This window comes from Anabrus simplex, chromosome 2, assembly GCF_040414725.1.
Source record: "Anabrus simplex isolate iqAnaSimp1 chromosome 2, ASM4041472v1, whole genome shotgun sequence".
In the NCBI taxonomy this organism is placed as follows: domain Eukaryota; kingdom Metazoa; phylum Arthropoda; class Insecta; order Orthoptera; family Tettigoniidae; genus Anabrus; species Anabrus simplex.
In genome coordinates this window covers 310,726,867-310,747,165 of record NC_090266.1, presented here as the reverse complement: position 1 = coordinate 310,747,165, position 20,299 = coordinate 310,726,867, and the positions used below count along the sequence as shown (strand labels likewise).

Genomic DNA, 20,299 nt, shown 5'->3' with positions numbered 1-20,299 from the left:
CCAGACCAGTTAGTGCACTTGTACGGAGGTGTGCACGCCTCCGCAATGTCCCCTTCAAATTTGGCTATCTTTAGAATATTTACGACAAGTCAACATTAAAAGTTTTATTGTTCACCAGGAGTTGTATTCATCATTTGGAAAGCTGTGGGCGAGCACCAAACTGTTTTTTTCTGTCGTTCCGAAGGACGATGTATTGATCCGTGTTCGACTGAGTGCAGGACAGATCACGTGACAAGCCAGTGTTTCCAGCGAGCCACGCGCCGACAACCTGTGCTGCGAGCAAACTTCTAGAAACAGTCACAGCCAATTACAAGAGACCCCGTGAACCAATGATCGTCTCTAAAAAGTACACGCCTCCTGAGCGAAGACTATAAAATGTCATGTTCGCAGTAAATCGCTCTCTGCTCTGATTTGTTCTACTCTGCTGCTGCTCTGGTCAACGATAGTTTAATCGGAACCACGTGGGAGGAAACTTCTGCCGTGCAAGCAGACATCTGCTCTGCTAAAATTAGTGCAATTTCATTATGAAATCTTATGGAGTAAATCTCAACATTAGTGAACCAAGTTAAGTTTATTTCTCCACGAGAACATTAAGTACTCCAGCGTGTGTGTACACATTTTAATATCTTTTGTATTAGTTACAGCCTACACTTCTGGAGCATGACGGAATTCATCCCAGTAAATCGCTGTGTACATCAAGATGGATTCTTCCTCTACAATGTGCATCTTAATTTCATCATGGGACATCTACTGCCGTGTCTCCATGACCTTCTAAATGTGTGAGGCACATCTGGTCGGAGAGGGTGACTGACCAGGAGAATGCCGGAATGACTGACTTCAACCTGGAATCGAACCTTAGCTAAACTTGAGTACCATTTAACTGTTTATTTTCTTTCTCATCTTTGTAAAGCTAGAGGATCTTTCTTCTCTAAATCGTAGCTCTATTAGTTCTTGTTGTAGATTGAGTTATTTCATTTTCCATTTCTTAAGGTGTCATGGTAGTCGAGTTACATGTATGTGACTGAAATTTGGAACCTATTAGATTGGCTGTGTAGTCTGTCTTTGAGTGAGTTCTCATAGATAGAATTTAGACAGATTTAAAAATCACTGACCACGCGATAAAGCTCATTTGTTTACCTGTGATATTGAAAGTAATCTGGATTGGAGTTACATGTAAAACTTGTGAGATAGGGTCGAATTTAGTGTCATTTTCAGATCACTTGCATTCTTTAGGATCAAGTCATCTAATTTCACAACATTTTAGGAGGACTGATAGATCTAATAATCACTTAAAATAATAATAAAATTAAGTAAAGATCGGGTTAAGAACGGAATTAAGCGGTCGTGAGCTATAAATTATCTTAGATTCCTTATATGTGAGATTTAATGTGCTCAGTTCATGATGCGCCTGTAATACGGCAATCCTGTGGGATATTAATTGAATAATTTATTAACTGGAAAATTTATTGGTGCATGACTTGTTGCTTGTGTCTTTGGGAACACAATATGATTTATTATAAGTGGAGCACATGTTGAATACATTTCATGAATAGGGAGTAATAATAATGTGATTAAGGCTCACGAACGCTACATTGGCGACTTGTAACCCACGTGATGGTGATGATTATGGAATTCTATTAGAATCTTCAAATTAATTTCAGAAATTTAGATGAATCTGCGTTGCTGTTTAATGAGTATTTCATTCAAGTGATACCACGAATTTCGATCACTAGCCACTATTGGAGTAAGAATATTTCCAGACACGAATTCATCCTCTGGATATTATTGACGCGACCATGCTAAAATTAATTAACTAATTTGCAAGGGCAGGATTCATTATAAATAGTGTATATAAAAATTATGTGTTACCTAGTGTGAATGTGGTGTGCATGTGCTATAATTATGAATATTTTCCATGTTTTTGATTGTTTAATGTAATTTGATCTGGTCGTGCATTTATTGCAACAGCACGGATTGTTTTCAGCGTTGTTTTGCCACCATGTTGACTTATTTAGCATACCTTAAGGAACAATTTGATGAGATTAGTGTCGAGTAAGACCAGGCTAGGATTTCATTTGCATTATTTAAAGATTTAGATGAAAGATCGTCGAGTTCATTTTTAGCAAAGGCAAGTGATTTGTAAATTTTTTTTTTGCTAGCGGTTTTACGTCGCACCGACACAGATAGGTCTTATGGCGACGATGGGATAGGAAAGGCCTAGGAGTTGGAAGGAAGCGGCTGTGGCCTTAATTAAGGTACAGCCCCAGCATTTGCCTGGTGTGAAAATGGGAAACCACGGAACACCATCTTCAGGGCTGCCGATAGTGGGATTCGAACCTACTATCTCCCGGATGCAAGCTCACAGCCGCGCGCCTCTACGCGCACGGCCAACTTGCCCGGAGATTTGTAAATTAATCTTCAACTAACTCACATGTGGATATGAGAAAACTTTCAATGCATTTTTATTAAAATTCCAAAACATTTTCAAACTGAGTTGAAACTTTAAATGCCATGCAAGCATAAAATTTAATGTTCACAAATGGCATAATCAGCCTCAATTTGGGTGATAACGAGTAATGATAATAATAATTAATTGGAAATCTACTTAATTAGGAAAATGTGTATTACAATTACCATGAGAATTACTTAGTGAGATACACTCATTTGTAAACACAATCGTGTGATGATAAAAGTAAAATGCTACGCAGATAGTGTTAGAGAATAATAATAATAATAATAATAATAATAATAATAATAATAATAATAATAATAATAATAATAATAATAATAATAAATTAATTATAAATTTTGGAATTTCTACTGGTGTTATCAATAAACGTTATACACTTTAGTTATTGAAATTCATCAGAATTTATCATTGACCTTGTGTTGAGATAATGGAACATTAAGTTAATTTTATTGTGGAACAATAAGCGAGATAGCTGCCTACTAATTTGTGTAAAGCCTTATTGAAGTCTCTGGACACTTTCATTTAAATACTTTAATTTTTGAAGGCAGAGGAGGCCTAATCTTTTGTTAATTTTCATTCCAGAACAGTAAGACTGGAGGACGAGTATTACATTTTGGTTATTAATTGCTACAGGAGGACCCGACATTATGAAAGCCTAATGTAATAAAACTCCAGCAAGGATATTTTTTGTGTTTTTGGATGCTTGCCGTATGTCAATAAACATAAGAGTGTTGTATTTAAAATTTTATTTTTTTGCTTTTTCCCTTAAATTCCTCTAAAAAAAACGGAAAGCCAGGAACAAATGGTCCACCCCGGGATCTCTCGCTCACTGGCTGGGCTTAGCTCGGCAATAATGGTGGCAGCGCCGTGAGCTACTCTTCCACATGTACCACACACAGACTGATTTGAACAATGAGATACCATATGTCCGAATCTCTGGCATTGATAGCATCACATAGGAGGCGGGATGTACGGCCTCACATCGCAACGATAAGTTGTTACCTTGACTTTCTCTGGTAACAATGACAACTTGAAAGAGACAATGAAGGCACCAGTGGCAAAGTCTTCACCGTTGACCTTGCGCATAATGCGCCGGATGTGTGCCACGCCACTGTTCTTCATGTTTTCCGTCAACTTGTCAGTGTTCAAAATAAGGTCGCGGTGAAAGATGACTCCGTAAACCAGATTCAAGGATTTGTGCTCTCCACTTTGACGGGGATTTCGCCAAAGTGGTCGCACTTAAGCAACTGGTCGGCTTGCAGTGCTATACAAGTCTTCGAAAGCAAACTACCGTTGTGCATTTTCTCGAGACCCTCAAGTTCACCATAGACGCCTTCAATGTGTCTACTAAAAGGGATCGATTTTACTAGCTTAAAATCATGCCCATCGGTTCTGGTAGCCAGCAGAAACCTAGGGAAGCTGGATCCCATTCCTTCACGCTGCGCATCTTCCCACGGAGTTGAACCTCTCAGGTAAGCAAAAGTTAAAGACTTCAGTGGGGGACCACCTTGGGATGGGTGACTTTGTGTCAAAGCCATGCCCGAAATCATCCTCCCTGAATGCCACTCACTCCGATCAGGGGTCTCTGTAGTCGAACCAATGTGCCAAGGCAATACCCACCTGGTCATAGCAGGTACTGCCCAGGGTCCGATGTTGGACGATGCCTAATACGGGATGACTGAGGCAATGATCACTAGGATTCCCTTCTTCCAGTCACCCGCAATAGCACATACCCCACAGCGTATACAGAGCACTAAGTACAGCAAAAAAATAAAAAACAAATAATAATAATAATAATAATAATATGTCCTTCTGGCATTGTGCTGTGCGGGGACCTGTGTTGTCAGGCGGATACTACTGCAAGGGTACATGACACTCCCACCTGCAAGATCACTGGGACTGAGCTCGATAGCTGCAGTCGCTTAAGTGCGGCCAGTATCCAGTCGGGCGTAAACACACACGTAAGAGGCCCACCTCCGAACAGCACGCATAAAAAAAATTTGGAATCGGTCTACAACTTGTTTGTCCAACCCTTGTCCCATTTCCCTACGGGGCCAGGTATGAGGTGAGATGAATCTGTCGTGGCGGGTTTTGATGAATGGATGCTCTTCCTGACGTCAACCTCATCAGAGGAGTTAATGAGATGAAATGAATTACGTGATATATGATAGTAGGGAGAGGGTGAAACCCGGTGCCGGCACATAGCCTACTCCTGTCGAATAGCACCAAGGGGTCTGCTCAAGGCTTAACATCACCATCCGACGGACGAATCACCATCAACAGCGTCATATGCCCTCACTCCATATGAGCACTGTGGAGAGGTTTGGAATTTAAGCCAGACTTTTTGGCATGCAATCTAGTGATTAGAAATTGTATACCATCACCTCCCCTACCCTGCCGGCCAACATTCTGATGGTGAAATTTTTTCGACCAACAGGACTCGAACCGACTAACCTCAGTCTCAGACCGTTATAGAATACAGCACCTTAACGATCATGGCCACCAGGCGGGAATCGGTCTACAACGAACCCTCAAAAAACAATAAAAAATAAAGAGGGGACTATGGCCACATGATCTTTTTAGTCGCCTTCTACGACAGGCAGGGATTACCTGTGAATGTATTCAACCCCTCCCATCCACAGGAAGTCCAACACATCATACCAAACCGCAATCCATGTCTGCGCCTAGGTCGCCCCTTTTAGTCGCCTCTTACCACAGGCAGGGAATACCGCAGGTGTATTCTACATGTGCGGCCCCCACCCGCAGGGGTCTGCCAGGTGGAGGCATGTCCGCTAATGTGTCTCAAAATCTGGGGGAACAATATGAAGGGTGGAAAAGCATGTAAGTAGTTGTCCTTTCAACGATGTGTACTATGACTAGTCATTTATATAGACAAGGAAATATAAAAGTCCAATAATACTACCTTGCAGGACCCCACTTTTAATCATTATAGGATCAGATAACACATCACCTACTCTAATTCTCTGAGTTCTATTTTCTAGAAATTTAGCCACTCATTCAACCGCTTTTTTGTCTAGTCTAATAGCTCTCATTTTTTTCAGTAATCTCACTGGATCTACCCTATCAAAAGCATTGTATACATTAACAGCGATACAGTCTATTTCACCTCCTGAATCTAATATGCGCTATATCCTGCTGGAATCATACAAGGTGAGCATCACTGTAATAATCTTTCCTAAATCTGAACTGCCTTCTATCAAACCAGTTAGTAATTTTGCAAATGTGTCCAATGTAATCAGAAAGAATGCTTTCCCAGAGCTTAGAAACAACACACGCTAAGCTGACTGGCCCTGTAATTATCTGCTTTATGTTTGTGGCCCTTTCCCTTGTACACAGGGCTACTACTGCAACTACTGGATGAGTTGGCCGTGCCGTTAGGGGCGCACTGCTGTGAGCTTGCATCCGGGAGATAGTGAGTTTGAACTCCACTGTCAGCAGCCCTGAAGGTGGTTTTCTGTGGTTTCCCAGTTTCACACCAGGCAAATGCTGGGGCTGTACCTTAGTGAAGGCCACGGCTGCTTCCTTCCCATTCCTAGGCCTTTCCTATCCCATCGTTGCCATAAGACCTATCTGTGTCGGTGCGACGTAAAGCCAAAAAAAAAAAAAAAAAAAACAAAACTATTGCAACTCTCCATTCAGTTTGTATTGCTCCTTCACCCAAGCAGTAATCAAATAAGTATTTCAGTCTTTAATATATCTTCAGAAACCTTATCAATCCCAGCTGTCTTTCTAGCCTTCACATTTTGTATCTTTATGTAACTGTCTAGGTAAATTTCAGTAATTCGCCTGTATTAGTTGCCTCCTCTCCTGGTGTGAAACCATTGAAAACCATCTTCAGGACTGCCAACAGAGGGGTTCGAACCTACTATCTCCTGAATGCAGGCTAACAGCTGTGCGACCTTAACTGCATGGCTAACTTGCTCAGTATATCCAACTACCTTCACATACTGCTGACTGAATACTCCTGCCATCTGTAAGTCTCCACATGTTAAAGTACAGTATGCGAACCTTTTCTTGAGCCCTAAGCTCCATAGTGCTGAATGGGAACTAGGGCTCAAGAAAAGGTTCGCGTACTGTATCTATATATCCTTCCACTGCTAAAATTCATGTGGCTGCCAATTATGTTTGCCATCATGTTATCCTTAGCAGATTTTTTTTGCTAAATTCAACTTCCTGTTGTTGCTATTTGTTGCTCTTTGCTTTACGTCGCACCGACACAGATAGGTCTTACGGCGACGATGGGACAGGAAAGGCCTAGGAATGGGAAGGAAGCAGCCGTGGCCTTAATTAAGGTACAGCCCCGGCATTTGCCTGGTGTGAAAATGGGAAACCACGGAAAACCATCTTCAGGGCTGCCGACAGTGGGGCTCGAACCCACTATCTCCCGATTACTGGATACTGGCCACACTTAAGCGACTGCAGCTATCGAGCTCGGTAATTCAACTTCCTAGTAAGCTCCTTCAATCTTTCCTTACACCCGCAACCATTCCTAACCATTCTAATCTGCACTCCCTTCTTAATCTCTTTATTCCCTTGTTATAATATAATGGGTCCTTACCATTCCTTACCACTTTTAAAGGTACAAATATGTTTTTACACTTCTCAACAATTGCTTTAAACATAGGCCTATCCCAATGGCTGTTCACATTTTTAATTACCATTTCGCATTGATCATAATTGCTTTTTTTATATGTCTCCATGCCCCTCTTATCAACCATATGGTATTGTCTAATAGCCCTACTTTTAAAACATTCCTTCCTATCACAGTTATTTGACAGAAACAGCTTCATGGTCACTCATACCATCTACCACTTCAGTTTCTCTATGGAGTTCATCTGGTTTTATCAGCACCACATCTAGAATATTTTTCCCTATAGTTGATTCCATCACTTTCCGATTCAGCTGTCGAATATTAACATATTCACCATCTGTCATACGCATTGCCTTTCCTGACAACATTTGGTAAGTTCAGATCACCCACTACAATAACGTTCCTTTCTGTATCATTCCCCACATAGTTGATTATCTTATCAAATAATTCTGAATCACCACCCGACTTGCCAAGTCTGTACACCCCAAAAATATCAAGTGGCCTATTATCTTTATAGATAAGTCTTACAACTAGAATTTCATATTCTTCATCCTTGACATTTTCATAGCTTACAAATTCTTCTTCTATTCGTATGAATATGTCCACCTCCACCCCCCTCCTATCGTTCCTAACCTGTTTCTAATGGGAATCAATCAATGAATCATTTATTTGGCATTAAAAAACAAGTACAATAGCCTTTACATAACACATCAATATATACAGATATTCTCTACGATAAACACTCCTGTTCTGTGAAAAAATTGTCGCTTCCATAATATCACTTCTCAGATATGATTCAGTTTTGATCTTGTAAATATATATCAAATTAATTATATTCCTTTCATTAAAATACTTCTACAGTTTAACACTAATGATTTTTCCATTATGACTGATCCATTACAGTCGATAGTAAAAGTTAAAATCTTAGTTTAATGGTACCGGTACTCTAACCAAATAGGTAAGTTAGTTAATGGGACACAAAACATTATTATTATTATTATTATTATTATTATTATTATTATTATTATTATTATTATTACTATTACAACCTCGAACCTTAGTAAGAAAATAAAAATCCATCGCCTGTTTCTTTTTGCTAGTTGCTTTACGTCGCCTCGACACAGATAGGTCTTGTGGCGACGATGGGACAGGGAAGGGCTAGGAGTGGGAAGGAAATGGCCGTGGCCTTAATTAAGGTACAGCCCCAGCATTTGCCTGGTGTGAAAATGGGAAACCACAGAAAACCATTTTCAGGGCTGCCGACAGTGGGGTTTGAACCTACTATCTCCCGAATACTGGATACTGGCCGCACTTAAGCGACTGCAGCTATCGAGCTCGGTCGCCTGTTTCCAGTCATTCAACCGGGTCAGGAATAGAATAAATGAAGCCCCATCTAGCGGCGAGAATAGGATTTGTACCGGCTGCTAAAGCCTGTTGCAACCCTCTGGGACAACGATTAATTAATTATAATTATAATTAATTAATTAATACCTTATTAACGGTAATACCATTTTACATAACAGTAGAGAAGAATAAACAAAACAAAACACACTAAAAAGAAAGTTAAATGGAGTATAAGTAGAAAAATATGTACAGATATATATACACAGGTTATATACAAGTAATCACAGGAAAGTAATAGTCAAATTTGGAGATTATGTAAGTGATTTCTCAATTTTGACAATTAGCAGTTAAATATATCAATATCCAGTTTGTTTAGAGATCTTGACAATCGTTCAATTGGCCCATTGAATGCGTAATTAGTTCTATGCCAATTTGTAGACAATGTATTCTTGAACCTTGTGCGTCTGTCTGGTACATGTACGTTAATTTTTGCAAGGAGTTGTGGACAATTCACCAAGGAATGAAGCAATTTAAAAGTGAAGAGTGTATCCAATAATACTCGGCATTGTGACAGGCTATGCATATTTAAGGACTGTTGAAAAGATGAATAATCAACATTATCATATGAGAATCCTGCTCTAAATGAATATAAACAAAGAAAGTTATGTTGTACTGAATATAATCTATGGATAGAGGTCTGATGAGATGGGTTCCAAACAGGTGTACAGTATTCTAGTACAGGGCGTACCATAGGCACATACAGCAATCGATAGGTAGCTAAGCTTGAAAATTCTCTAGAATATCTAGTAATGCAACCCAATCTTTGAAAAGCTTTCTTACAAATATTTTCAATATCTTCATTAAACAATAGGTTATAACTGAATAAAACACCAAGGTCATTAACTTGTGAAACAGGAGTTAGAATGTTGTTATTACTAAATTTGTACTGAAATGATATTTTCTTCTTTTAAAAAAGAAACTCTATTATTTTACATTTCTCATGATTAAGTTTCAGCCCGTTTTGAATGCAATGCTTTTCCAGATGATGTAAATCTTCTTGAAGTTTAAACAATCAAGTGGACAAGTAATTTGCATATCAATTTTTGCATCGTCAGCAAACAAAAGCAATTCAGAATTCTTAAGTATATTTTTAATGTCATTTATGTAGAGAGTAAAAAGTAAGGGCACAAGGTGAGACCCTTGAGGAACTCCACTGGTAACAATAATAGGTGCAGAAAAATGATTCCTTATTTTAACAATCTGCAGGCAATTTTTAAGATACGATTCAAACCATGAGAGGAGAGGCCCATTAATTCCGTAGCCTGTTAGTTTTTGCAACAAGATATCGTGGTCAACAGTGTCAAAAGCTTTTGAGAAGTCTGTATAAATGCAGTCCACTTGGGAGTGGTTCTCTATTGCATCCAAGAGGAACTGATAGAATAAAGGAAGACTGCTACAGGTTGACCGTCCTGAAAAGAATCCATGTTGCTCATCAATGATGATGTTTCTAAAGAGACGTGTGATTTTGTCAAGAATTATTGAGTCAAAAATTTTGGAAAAATGAGAAGAAATGATAACTGGTCTATATTGTTTTATGTCAGTTTTATCACCATTTTTGAAAACTGTACTAACAAATCCTTTCTTCCATTCCACTGGAAAAACGCCTTGGTTTAATGATAAGTTGAACAGATAAAAGAGTGCTTCACATAAAATAAATGAGCAGTACTTGAGCAGGTACGTTGAAACACCATCAGGTCCGACAGTTTTCTTTAATTCCAGAGATATCAGTTTGTTGTAAATTTTTGCCTTACTAGTGTTTATAACTGCTATTCTGATAAGAAGAATAAACAGATGAAAAGTGGTTAGCAAAAAGACTGACAATATTTTCTCCAGTATCGGCTGTAACTTCATTAAGATGCACTGTTGAAGGAATATTATTACATGACCTTTTAGAACTTAGATATTGCCAGAATTTCTGTGGATTGGAAGTAATACTTCGTTCACAGTTGGAGACATACATTGTATAGCAAGATTTAAATTCAGACTTGCATTCATTTCTTAATTTCGAGAAATACTGAGAATCACTATTGAGACCTGATATTTTGTATCGCTTGTGTGCTTTCTTCTTTTCAATAATCAGGGACTTCAATTTATGATTAAACCACTTTGGGAGTTTGGGAGTCTTAAAATTCCGTATAGGGATGTAAAGTTCCATGCCGTAACGACTGAAACATGAAATGATGTTGTTGTTTTTTACGTCCCACTAACTACTTTTACGAATTTCGGAGACGGCGAGGTACCGGAATTTAGACCCGCGGGAGTTCTTTTACGTACCAATAAATCTACCGCATGAGGCTGACGTACTTTAGCAACTTCAAATCCCACCGGACTGAGCCCGGATCGGACCTGCCAAGCTGGGATCAGAAGGTCAGCGCCTCAACCGTCTGAGCCACTCAGCCCGGCAGAACAAATTAAACACTGGAGTGTGCCTGGAATGAAAGATGACAGGGAAAACCGGAGTACCCGGAATATCCGGAGTAAAACCTGTCCAGCGCCCGCTTTGTCAAGCACAAATTTCATAAGGAGTGACTGGGAGTGCGGTCTGAGCATTGGAGGTTATCTAGGAGGTTAGTATGCCAAGTGAAAATAAAAATCTAGGATGTAACGGCCACCTACCTTCTTTAAGTTACGTTCCATTATCCAGCGAACACATCGCTCTATTTCAAACAAGGAATGCAATTCTGTCGTACTTAAATTGGCTGATCGAATCTTTTGGTCTGTTTCGTGTACAGAAACAATGGTTTTAGTAGTGAACATAGCCATTTTCAGACTTTGACACTACTCTTCAAACGTAAACAAATACACGTGGTTTAGCACCAACCACTGCCTGATCTTCTTCTTCTTCTTCTTCTTCCCTCCATCTTGATATTTGATTGGGCTCGGTATTTAACTAACACCCAGTTCCAATACTGTCTGAATGAAACCCTTCACAACACTCAGAACCATTTATTTATGATTACTAATAAACACTCTATCTCACAGATTTTAAAGCTGGTAAAACTGTAAACTTCTTGGTTATTACCATGTAGGGAACGTATCTTAGTATATGCAAGTAATGCAACTATTCAGAAAGTACTAGTAGTAGGAGTGAAAATCTACAACATATGGGTATAAGGGGAATAGACCTAGGAGTAAGCACGAGGACACAGGGTACTATATCTTCACGCCGAAGTGGTCCATCTTGGCGTCTTGCTACTTTGACATACTGAAACGGGTCTACAATTGGAAGGACCACGGCCGACTAGATCCCTCGCTGCGCTCCTTATACCGGCCTTGACAATCGCTTGTGAAGCCCAGCATAAAGCTGTAAATGGAAAGTTTCACCGTAATGCCGCTAGAGCGCTGGCCTACTACCCACTGACAGGAAGCTGTATACCGCAAATTGCCGCATTTCCAGTTTTATTTATATGGTTTTGCTGTCGTAAATGTTGGCAATGTGTTCGCAATGAGGTGCTTGTTGGCTTCATATTGAGATCTGATAGTTATGCGCTAGTGAGTTTATTTTTTTATTGTGTAGTGTGGTGATTATATTGTTTTAAATGGTGTTTACAAATCATGGAATTTGTGACATTCTTGTGCACCTTTTTCGTACTTCGAACAGAAATTTTATGGAAACAAGAACAAAGTGTTTTCTCGCAGTAACTTCGTCCTGAACAAGGATTTTAATTTATGCACTAATTCGTTTTTTATGGTGTGGTGATTTGCTTTTCTTTAACTGTTAGGAAATATTCGAATATATATTGCCGAGTGCCTTTTTTGTATTCCGAACAGGAAAGTAGGTAGCACTCTCATCTTAGTTTTCCGTTTCTATTTCGGGTATTTACCTTCGTTCTTTCTTTCTTTCTTTCTTTCTTTCTTTCTTTCTTTCTTTCTTTCTTTCTTCCTTCTTTCTTTCTTACTCTGTTTACCCCTCCAGGGTTGATTTTTCTCTCGGACTCAGTGAGTGTACTAGTAGTAGGAGTGAAAATCTACAACATGTGGGTATAAGGGGAATAGACCTAGGAGTAAGCACGAGGACACAGGGTACTATATCTTCCCGCTGAAGTGGTCCATCTTGGCGTCTTGCTACTGGAGCGTGAGACTACGGGTCGGGGATACAACAGGGAAGGATGACCAGTACCTCGCCCAGGCGGCCGCAACTTCTATGCTGAACAGGGGCCTTGTGTTGGGGATGGGAATATTGGAAGGCATAGGCAAGGAAGAGGGAAGGAACCAGCCGTGGCCTTTAATTACCATCCCGGCATTTGCTGGAGGAGAAGTGTGAAACTATGTAAAACCACTTCGAGGATGTCTGAGGTGGGAATCGATACCCCCCTCTACACAGTTGACCTCCCAAGGCTGAGTGGACCCCGTTCCAGCCTTCGTACCACTTTTGAAATTTCGTGGCAGGGCCAGAAATCGAACCCGGGCCTCCGGGAGTGGCAGCTAATCACGCTAATCAGGTATTTTCGCCCATGAATTTTCTTTCATAGAATAGTCCCTTCGGCGGTGTCGTATTTGCCATATGCACGTATGAAGTGTTGTTACCTGAGCAATGGGGCGATGACCTAGATGTTAGACAAAAAGCATCATCATCGTCGAGCAGAGAACAGTTTACAATTTATTTACTCAAAATATTTTTCTCTCACTGAATTGTTATTTAAATTCGTCTTCTTCTTCTTCTTCTTTTTTCGGTATTTGTTTTACGTCCCACCGACACAGATAGGCCTTATGACGCCGGTGGAATAGGAAAGGGGTAGAAGTGGGTAGGAACCGGCTGTGGCCTTAATTAAGGTACATCCTGATGTGAAAATTGGAAACCACGGAAAACCATCTCCAAGGCTGTCGACAGTGGTGTTCGAACCCACTATCTCCCGGATGCAAGCTCACAGCTCACAGCTGCACGCCGCGCGGCCAACTTGTTCCACCCTACTACATTTCAAGTAAAAATTTATATATATTTAATTTATATGTCTGAATTTTGCACGGCCAACTTGCCCGGTATTTAATATTCTAGTGAAAGGTATGAATGAAATTTAATCTGAAACTATATATATTGACATTAAAATTTAAACATGTTTGAGTCAAAATATTTATGTTATGCATACAACGGTTATGGAAAATGTAAGACTTTTATGTTTTGTCCAGCCCCATTCCTGAGAGCACCGCTTGAAGAATTTTAAAACCCTAATTGAACCATGACTCTTAATCTCAATATTAACATCAGAAGACAAAAGTATTGTGGTAAGTTCTGCTATGTATCTAAATGCCATGATAATAAAAATCATTACTATAATTCCTCACAATTAAGGAACGTCACTTGGACTACTCCATCCTCCGCAGTTTCATTTCCCGACGTTATTTTGGCACATATCAATGAAAGTAGCCTTTAGGATTAAATTTTAACAATATTAGTCAATGTAACATACTATTTTATTCCCTAAATTAAGATAAATCGGCAATCAGATTCAATATCAGAACGTCAGCTGGACTAAGTCATCTGCCCGCAGTTTCATTTTACATCATTTTGGCAAATATCAATGAAAGTAACCTTTTTTTTTTGCTACGGGCTTTACGTCGCACCGACACAGATAGGTCTTATGGCGACGATGGGATAGGAAAGGCCTAGGAGTTGGAAGGAAGCGGCCGTGGCCTTAATTAAGGTACAGCCCCAGCATTTGCTTGGTGTGAAAATGGGAAACCACGGAAAACCATTTTCAGGGCCGCCGATAGTGGGATTCGAACCTACTATCTCCCGGATGCAAGCTCACAGCCGCGCGCCTCTACGCGCACGGCCAACTCGCCCGGTAAAAGTAACCTTTAGGATTAATCATTTTAAGAGTATTAACCTATGTAACATTCTCCATAACTCTAAATTACGATAAATGGGCAATCAAAGTCAATATATTTTCCATAAAGAAGTATACATTTCTACCGCAAATAGGTCGGCCGCCAGCGCCACGTGTCGAGCTGTGTAACTACTCCGATTACAGTGCGTGGACCCGGTTGTCAAGGCCGGTAAGGAGCTAGCTAGAGCGACACATCAAGTCGGCCGTGGAAGGACATAGAATCACTGCCTGCTCGATCTGCATCCGATGGCTGCTTATACTGCCTGCTCATTCCACATTCAAACGTGTAACACGACTTACAAACAATCCGCTGCTAGATGGCAGCACCAGACGTACCCAGTTATCGCGTGAATACAACTACATAAGCATATAAGCAAAATTTAAAATCTGAAAGTAACAGAAAAATTAAAGAATTTTAAGTATAAAGTGGTGCTCTAGAGGGTTATAGCTCCAGGACTTTTCGAGAAAGAGATTTCGACGAACAATAAAACTTGGAAACTTTGTCTGTATGGTACTTCCCTACATTAATAAGTAGAGCAATCTACCAACAAATACAATGCCGTATAGATTTTTTCAGTTTCTGAAAGTTATTCACTTGATCTTGAAGATAAATGGCCTTTTCAACACCCTCACCATCAACAATTTCTTTATAATGTTCAGTGGTTTGAGTTGAGTATTACAATTCAAGCTGTTTACTTGATCCGTGTAATTTTTCTTCCAGATCTGCTATATTCTTCTTCATTCTGAATAGCGCAACACGAAGCCTTTTATTTTTTCTCTTTATTCATTCCATGCTGCTGTCATTCAACATATCAACTTGACAACCAACGGCACACGATTCGTTGTTACTAGTATTTAGGCCTACCTCGGTATCCGTAAACGGAGAGTCGAATGGAAAGAGATAGATAGAGAACATGGCATTAGTTTGGATATAACTGTAAAACCGAAACAACTAAAAAGGCCCTACTTGCGTAATGAATAATAATAATAATAATAATAATAATAATAATAATAATAATAATAATAATAATAATAATAATAATAATAATAATAATAACAATAATAATAATAATAACAGTATATTGACACGATTTTATATTACTCACAAACGTTTCGTAATGGGATCTATGACAGCATGCTGTGTTGTACCTTCAAATTAACAGTACAATTATCCTCAGAAGTTATATTACTTACTATGTAATACTTCAAACCTTATTATAACGCTTATCATTTTCTGCAATGACGTTTGAAGAGCTCTTGTTGGACGTCTCTGTGCTTGAATCCCTTCTCTTCCTCTTCGCTGAAATTAGCGGTTGTTTATAAGCTGGATAATCAGGAAAAAGACCGGGTACAGATACTGTTTTTAATTTTCGCGTTTTGCTGGTCACTTTGAAATCGTCATTTACAAAGTGTAGACTGCAAACCACGGAATATTCAGAAGGAAACCATTTACTTCCCCTGCTGTTTCCTTCCCTGGATATAATACTCGACCTCTTTCGATGCAATTTTGTACTTGAAGGTGTTTTCACGGCATTCTCGGTTCCCTTTCTTTGATTTGCAGAAAGGCACGTAGCAGTACACCATTTTCACTGAAAATAAGTACAGTACCGTACCGGTACTACCCTATTTCCCGCTATTTCATTCCGACAGGTCTGGTGCCGGCTGGTGCTGCCACCTGCTGTGGGTATTTGTAAACGGTGAGTTTCATTTAGTGCCACGTTAAAATGTTGTAATGAGCAGGCAGTATAAGCAGCCGTCGGATGCAGATCGAGCAGGCAGTGCACAGAATATAACTTAACTACTAAAGGATCTAGTATTGAGGATGGGATAACACAAATCAGAGGGTTTTAATGTAGATATTGCTAAATGTGCATGTGAACATTACAAAGAACCGGTGTTATTACGAACGACGTGTTACCCTACACCTTACCTACTGAATCTGGATCTTTCTAACAACAGAACAACGCACTATGAAACATGTGATAGAGGCGACAAATGACAGTAGCAGTGCGAACAAGGGTCTCAATACCTTTTGGAGTTGTATATTAAACAAAACCGAGTCAAATCTTAACTAGGCATAGTCGGCAGTGTGAAGTACGACTTTTCAAATGACACATCTATTAATGAAAACTTTAACCTGATGGAATTTCTTATAGTATGATTTTCGTGTCATCTAAAAATCTGTTTACTATGTATATTACGTCCGGTGTCGGGTGTAAACAAGTCAATCAACACTTGTTGGAAGCGGTAGTCGTAGACGTATTAGACTTGTAAGTAACCGTGTTCGAGCCTGAATATATAACGGACACTGCAGAATGAGGTGATTTGCATCCTACTCATTTGAACCGCACTGACATATCGGTTGGTTGACAATGTTGAAACGATACGGTACTTATACACTGACTGACAGAGCAAATGCAACACCAAGAAGGAGTGGTCAGAACTTTATGCCAATTGCAGGGTAGACTGACGTCACTGAGGTATGCTCATGATGTGAAATGCGCCGCTGTGCTGCGCACGTAGCGAACGACGAATGGGACACGGCTTTGGCGAAAGGGCCACTTCGTACCGTGATTTCTCAGCCGACAGTCATTGTAGAACGTGTTGTCGTGTGCCACAGGACACGTGTATAGCTAAGAATGCCAGGGCGCCGTCAACGGAGGCATTTCCAGCAGACAGACGACTTTACGAGGGGTATGGTGATCGGGCTGAGAAGGGCAGGTTGGTCGCTTCGTCAAATCGCAGCCGATACCCATAGGGATGTGTCCACGGTACAGCGCCTGTGGCGAAGATGGTTGGCGCAGGGACATGTGGCACGTGCGAGGGGTCCAGGCGCAGCCCGAGTGACGTCAGCACGCGAGGATCGGCGCATCCCCCGCCAAGCGGTGACAGCCCCGCACGCCACGTCAACCGCCATTCTTCAGCATGTGCAAGACACCCTGGCTGTTCCAATATCGACCAGAACAATTTCCCGTCGATTGGTTGAAGGAGGCCTGCACTCCCGGCGTCCGCTCAGAAGACTACTATTGACTCCACAGCATAGACGTGCACGCCTGGCATGGTGCCGGGCTAGAGCGACTTGGATGAGGGAATGGCGGAACGTCGTGTTCTCCGATGAGTCACGCTTCTGTTCTGTCAGTGATAGTCACCGCAGACGAGTGTGGCGTCGGCGTGGAGAAAGGTCAAATCCGGCAGTAACTGTGGAGCGCCCTACCGCTAGACAACACGGCATCATGGTTTGGGGCGCTATTGCGTATGATTCCACGTCACCTCTAGTGCGTATTCAAGGCACGTTAAATGCCCACCGCTACGTGCAGCATGTGCTGCGGCCGGTGGCACTCCCGTACCTTCAGGGGCTGCCCAATGCTCTGTTTCAGCAGGATAATGCCCGCCCACACACTGCTCGCATCTCCTAACAGGCTCTACGAGGTGTACAGATGCTTCCGTGGCCAGCGTACTCTCCGGATCTCTCACCAATCGAACACGTGTGGGATCTCATTGGACGCCGTTTGCAAACTCTGCCTCAGCCTCGTACGGACGACCAACTGTGGCAAATGGTTGACAGAGAATGGAGAACCATCCCTCAGGACACCATCCGCACTCTTATTGACTCTGTACCTCGACGTGTTTCTGCGTGCATCGCAGCTCGCGGTGGTCCTACATCCTACTGAGTCGATGCCGTGCGCATAGTGTAACCTGCATATCGGTTTGAAATAAACATCACTTATTCGTCCGTGCCGTTTCTGTTTTTTCCCCAACTTTCATCCCTTTCGAACCACTCCTTCTTGGTGTTGCATTTGCTCTGTCAGTCAGTGTACATGGGCGTAAGCGCATGGTTGAAACGTAGCCTAATATTATTATATGACGCCGTGTGTATGTTGTTCGTTGATAGCAGTGTTGGATTGGCAGAGAGGGTTGGATTCTGTGATAGAATTTCCCTTTTTATTCTTGCAGTTTCATTCCAGAACTGTTGCCATGTTGTTTTTTGATGTTTCTTTAGTATTGGAATTAGATCACTTACTGGAGTCATAAATGTCATTGGAGGGGTTTTGAGCATTGATACTTCTTTGGCAGCTTTATCCGCTTTTTCATTACCGGGAATATTTTTATGCGCCGGAATCCATATAATCGTAATCTGTATACCAGTATTATGTAGGTCATATAGTAGCTGCTTAACATTATAAACATACCAGTTAAACGTGAATTTAGAGGACTGGATAGATGGTAATGCTGATAGTGAATCTGTGAAGATATTGGCATTCGGAATTGATTGGTTTTTTATATACAGGAGCGTTTGTCTTATCACTATAAGTTCTGCTGTGAATATAGAGAAATCCGGGTGAAGTTTACATAGTTCAATGTGTTGTATTCTTTCATAATAAAACGCTGCACCTACTCCGCAGGAATTATTAGATCCATCGCCATAGAAATTATGACCAATATTAGAGTATGATAAGAGCCTCCGTGGCTCAGACGGCAGCGCGTCGGCCTCTCACCACTGGATACCGTGGTTCAAATCCCGGTCACTCCATGTGAAATTTGTGCTGGACAAAGCGGAGGCAGGAAAGGTTTTTCACCGGGTACTCCGGTTTTCCCTGTCATCTTTCATTCCAGCAACACCCTCCATTCTCATTTCATTGCATCTATCAGTCATTAATAATCACCTTGGGAGTGGCGACCCCATTGTAATACTAGCCTATATATGTTTCATTTATTACATTCCTGACCCGGTCTAAGACTGGAAAACAGGTTGTAGGTTTTCATTTTCATTAGAGTATGATAAACGAAGTTTTTTCGAGGTTGATGGAAACGTAGATTTTATACTGCAGCAATGTAAAACTAGTAGTTACAGCATTTATAGTATCTGGGTAGTATTGGACTACTTCAAACGATACCGTATAATGGGGGAGTTTTGCGCTCCTTATGATATTGGTTTTTAATGTCCATACATGTTAGAATACGCTTATTATAGCAGGGGTTCTTTTATCTCTTATAGTATACGAATTGTATCTTTCATCCAGTAGTTGGAGTTTCGGTACAATAGGGTTAGACACTGTTACTAAACGTCGTAGTATGTACTTGGAAGCAAGGTACTGCCCGCGAATATGGAGTGATGTTTCTCCCGTTTCCACTTGCAAAGTATTCGTCGGTGTAGATTTTAATGCACTAAAACAAATACGTAATGCATGGTGTTGTATAGTATTTAGCTTATTCAGTGTTGCGGGATTAGCAATATCAATGATATGTGCGCAATAATCTAATCTTGAACGAATTGTAGCGCAGTACACTGACTTGGCTGTTGTATGTTCTGCCCTCCATGATCGTCTCGTTATCCCTTTCAGACCTGAAAGAAAACTGGAGGTGTGAATTTTTGTTTGTACGTCAAGAACTGACTAAAATGCTCCTCAATACACATATTAATAGTTTATTTTACAAAATAAAAACTAACATCCGGAAAACAGGACCCACACAATTGTGCGTACCCAAATTCAAAACGTCGTTGTATCACGTACGATGGTGTAGCTTCAAAATTTACGTTCACTAACCAAAGTACACACTTCATTGAATATATTCCGGTATTCAGTAAAGCTTCTAGATTAATATAAACGCAGTAAATAAATACTTACTTTCGGCACTACTGCTTCCTGCCATCTCGCCGATCAACTGTGCTTTTTAAACTCTTCTTCCTTCGCCCTGGCGGTCAAGCGCATACTAAAATCAATTGAAATACACGCCACGTGTCCTGCACAATCACTGCAGTCCGGTGTAGCGCCGAAAAAACATCAAATACGGTCAGGGATAACTAAAATACGAACCCGCACAATTGTGCGTACTCGGTCTGAAAGGGTTATAGCTTTGAGGAGTTTTATATAATTAGCCGCCGTATTTCTGAGGTAGTGGACATGTCTAGCAAACTTTAGTTTGTTATCTAGGATGATGCCTAGATATATATGATGTGTATTTATCGGTATCTCATAGGCAGCC

General features: G+C 40.7%; 1 protein-coding gene across 1 annotated transcript in view; it reads right to left on the bottom strand.

Moving 5' to 3' along the window:
- Dph2 (Diphthamide biosynthesis 2) overlaps positions 1-11,296 on the bottom strand; it is a 183,223-nt gene extending 171,927 nt beyond the window's left edge. Inside the window, exon 1 of the mRNA XM_067139051.2 lies at positions 11,103-11,296. Within this exon, the coding sequence (XP_066995152.2) occupies positions 11,103-11,249 (147 nt within the window). The 5' untranslated portion in view covers positions 11,250-11,296. The remainder of the gene's footprint in view (positions 1-11,102) is intronic.
- Between the last annotated feature and the right edge of the window lie 9,003 nt (positions 11,297-20,299).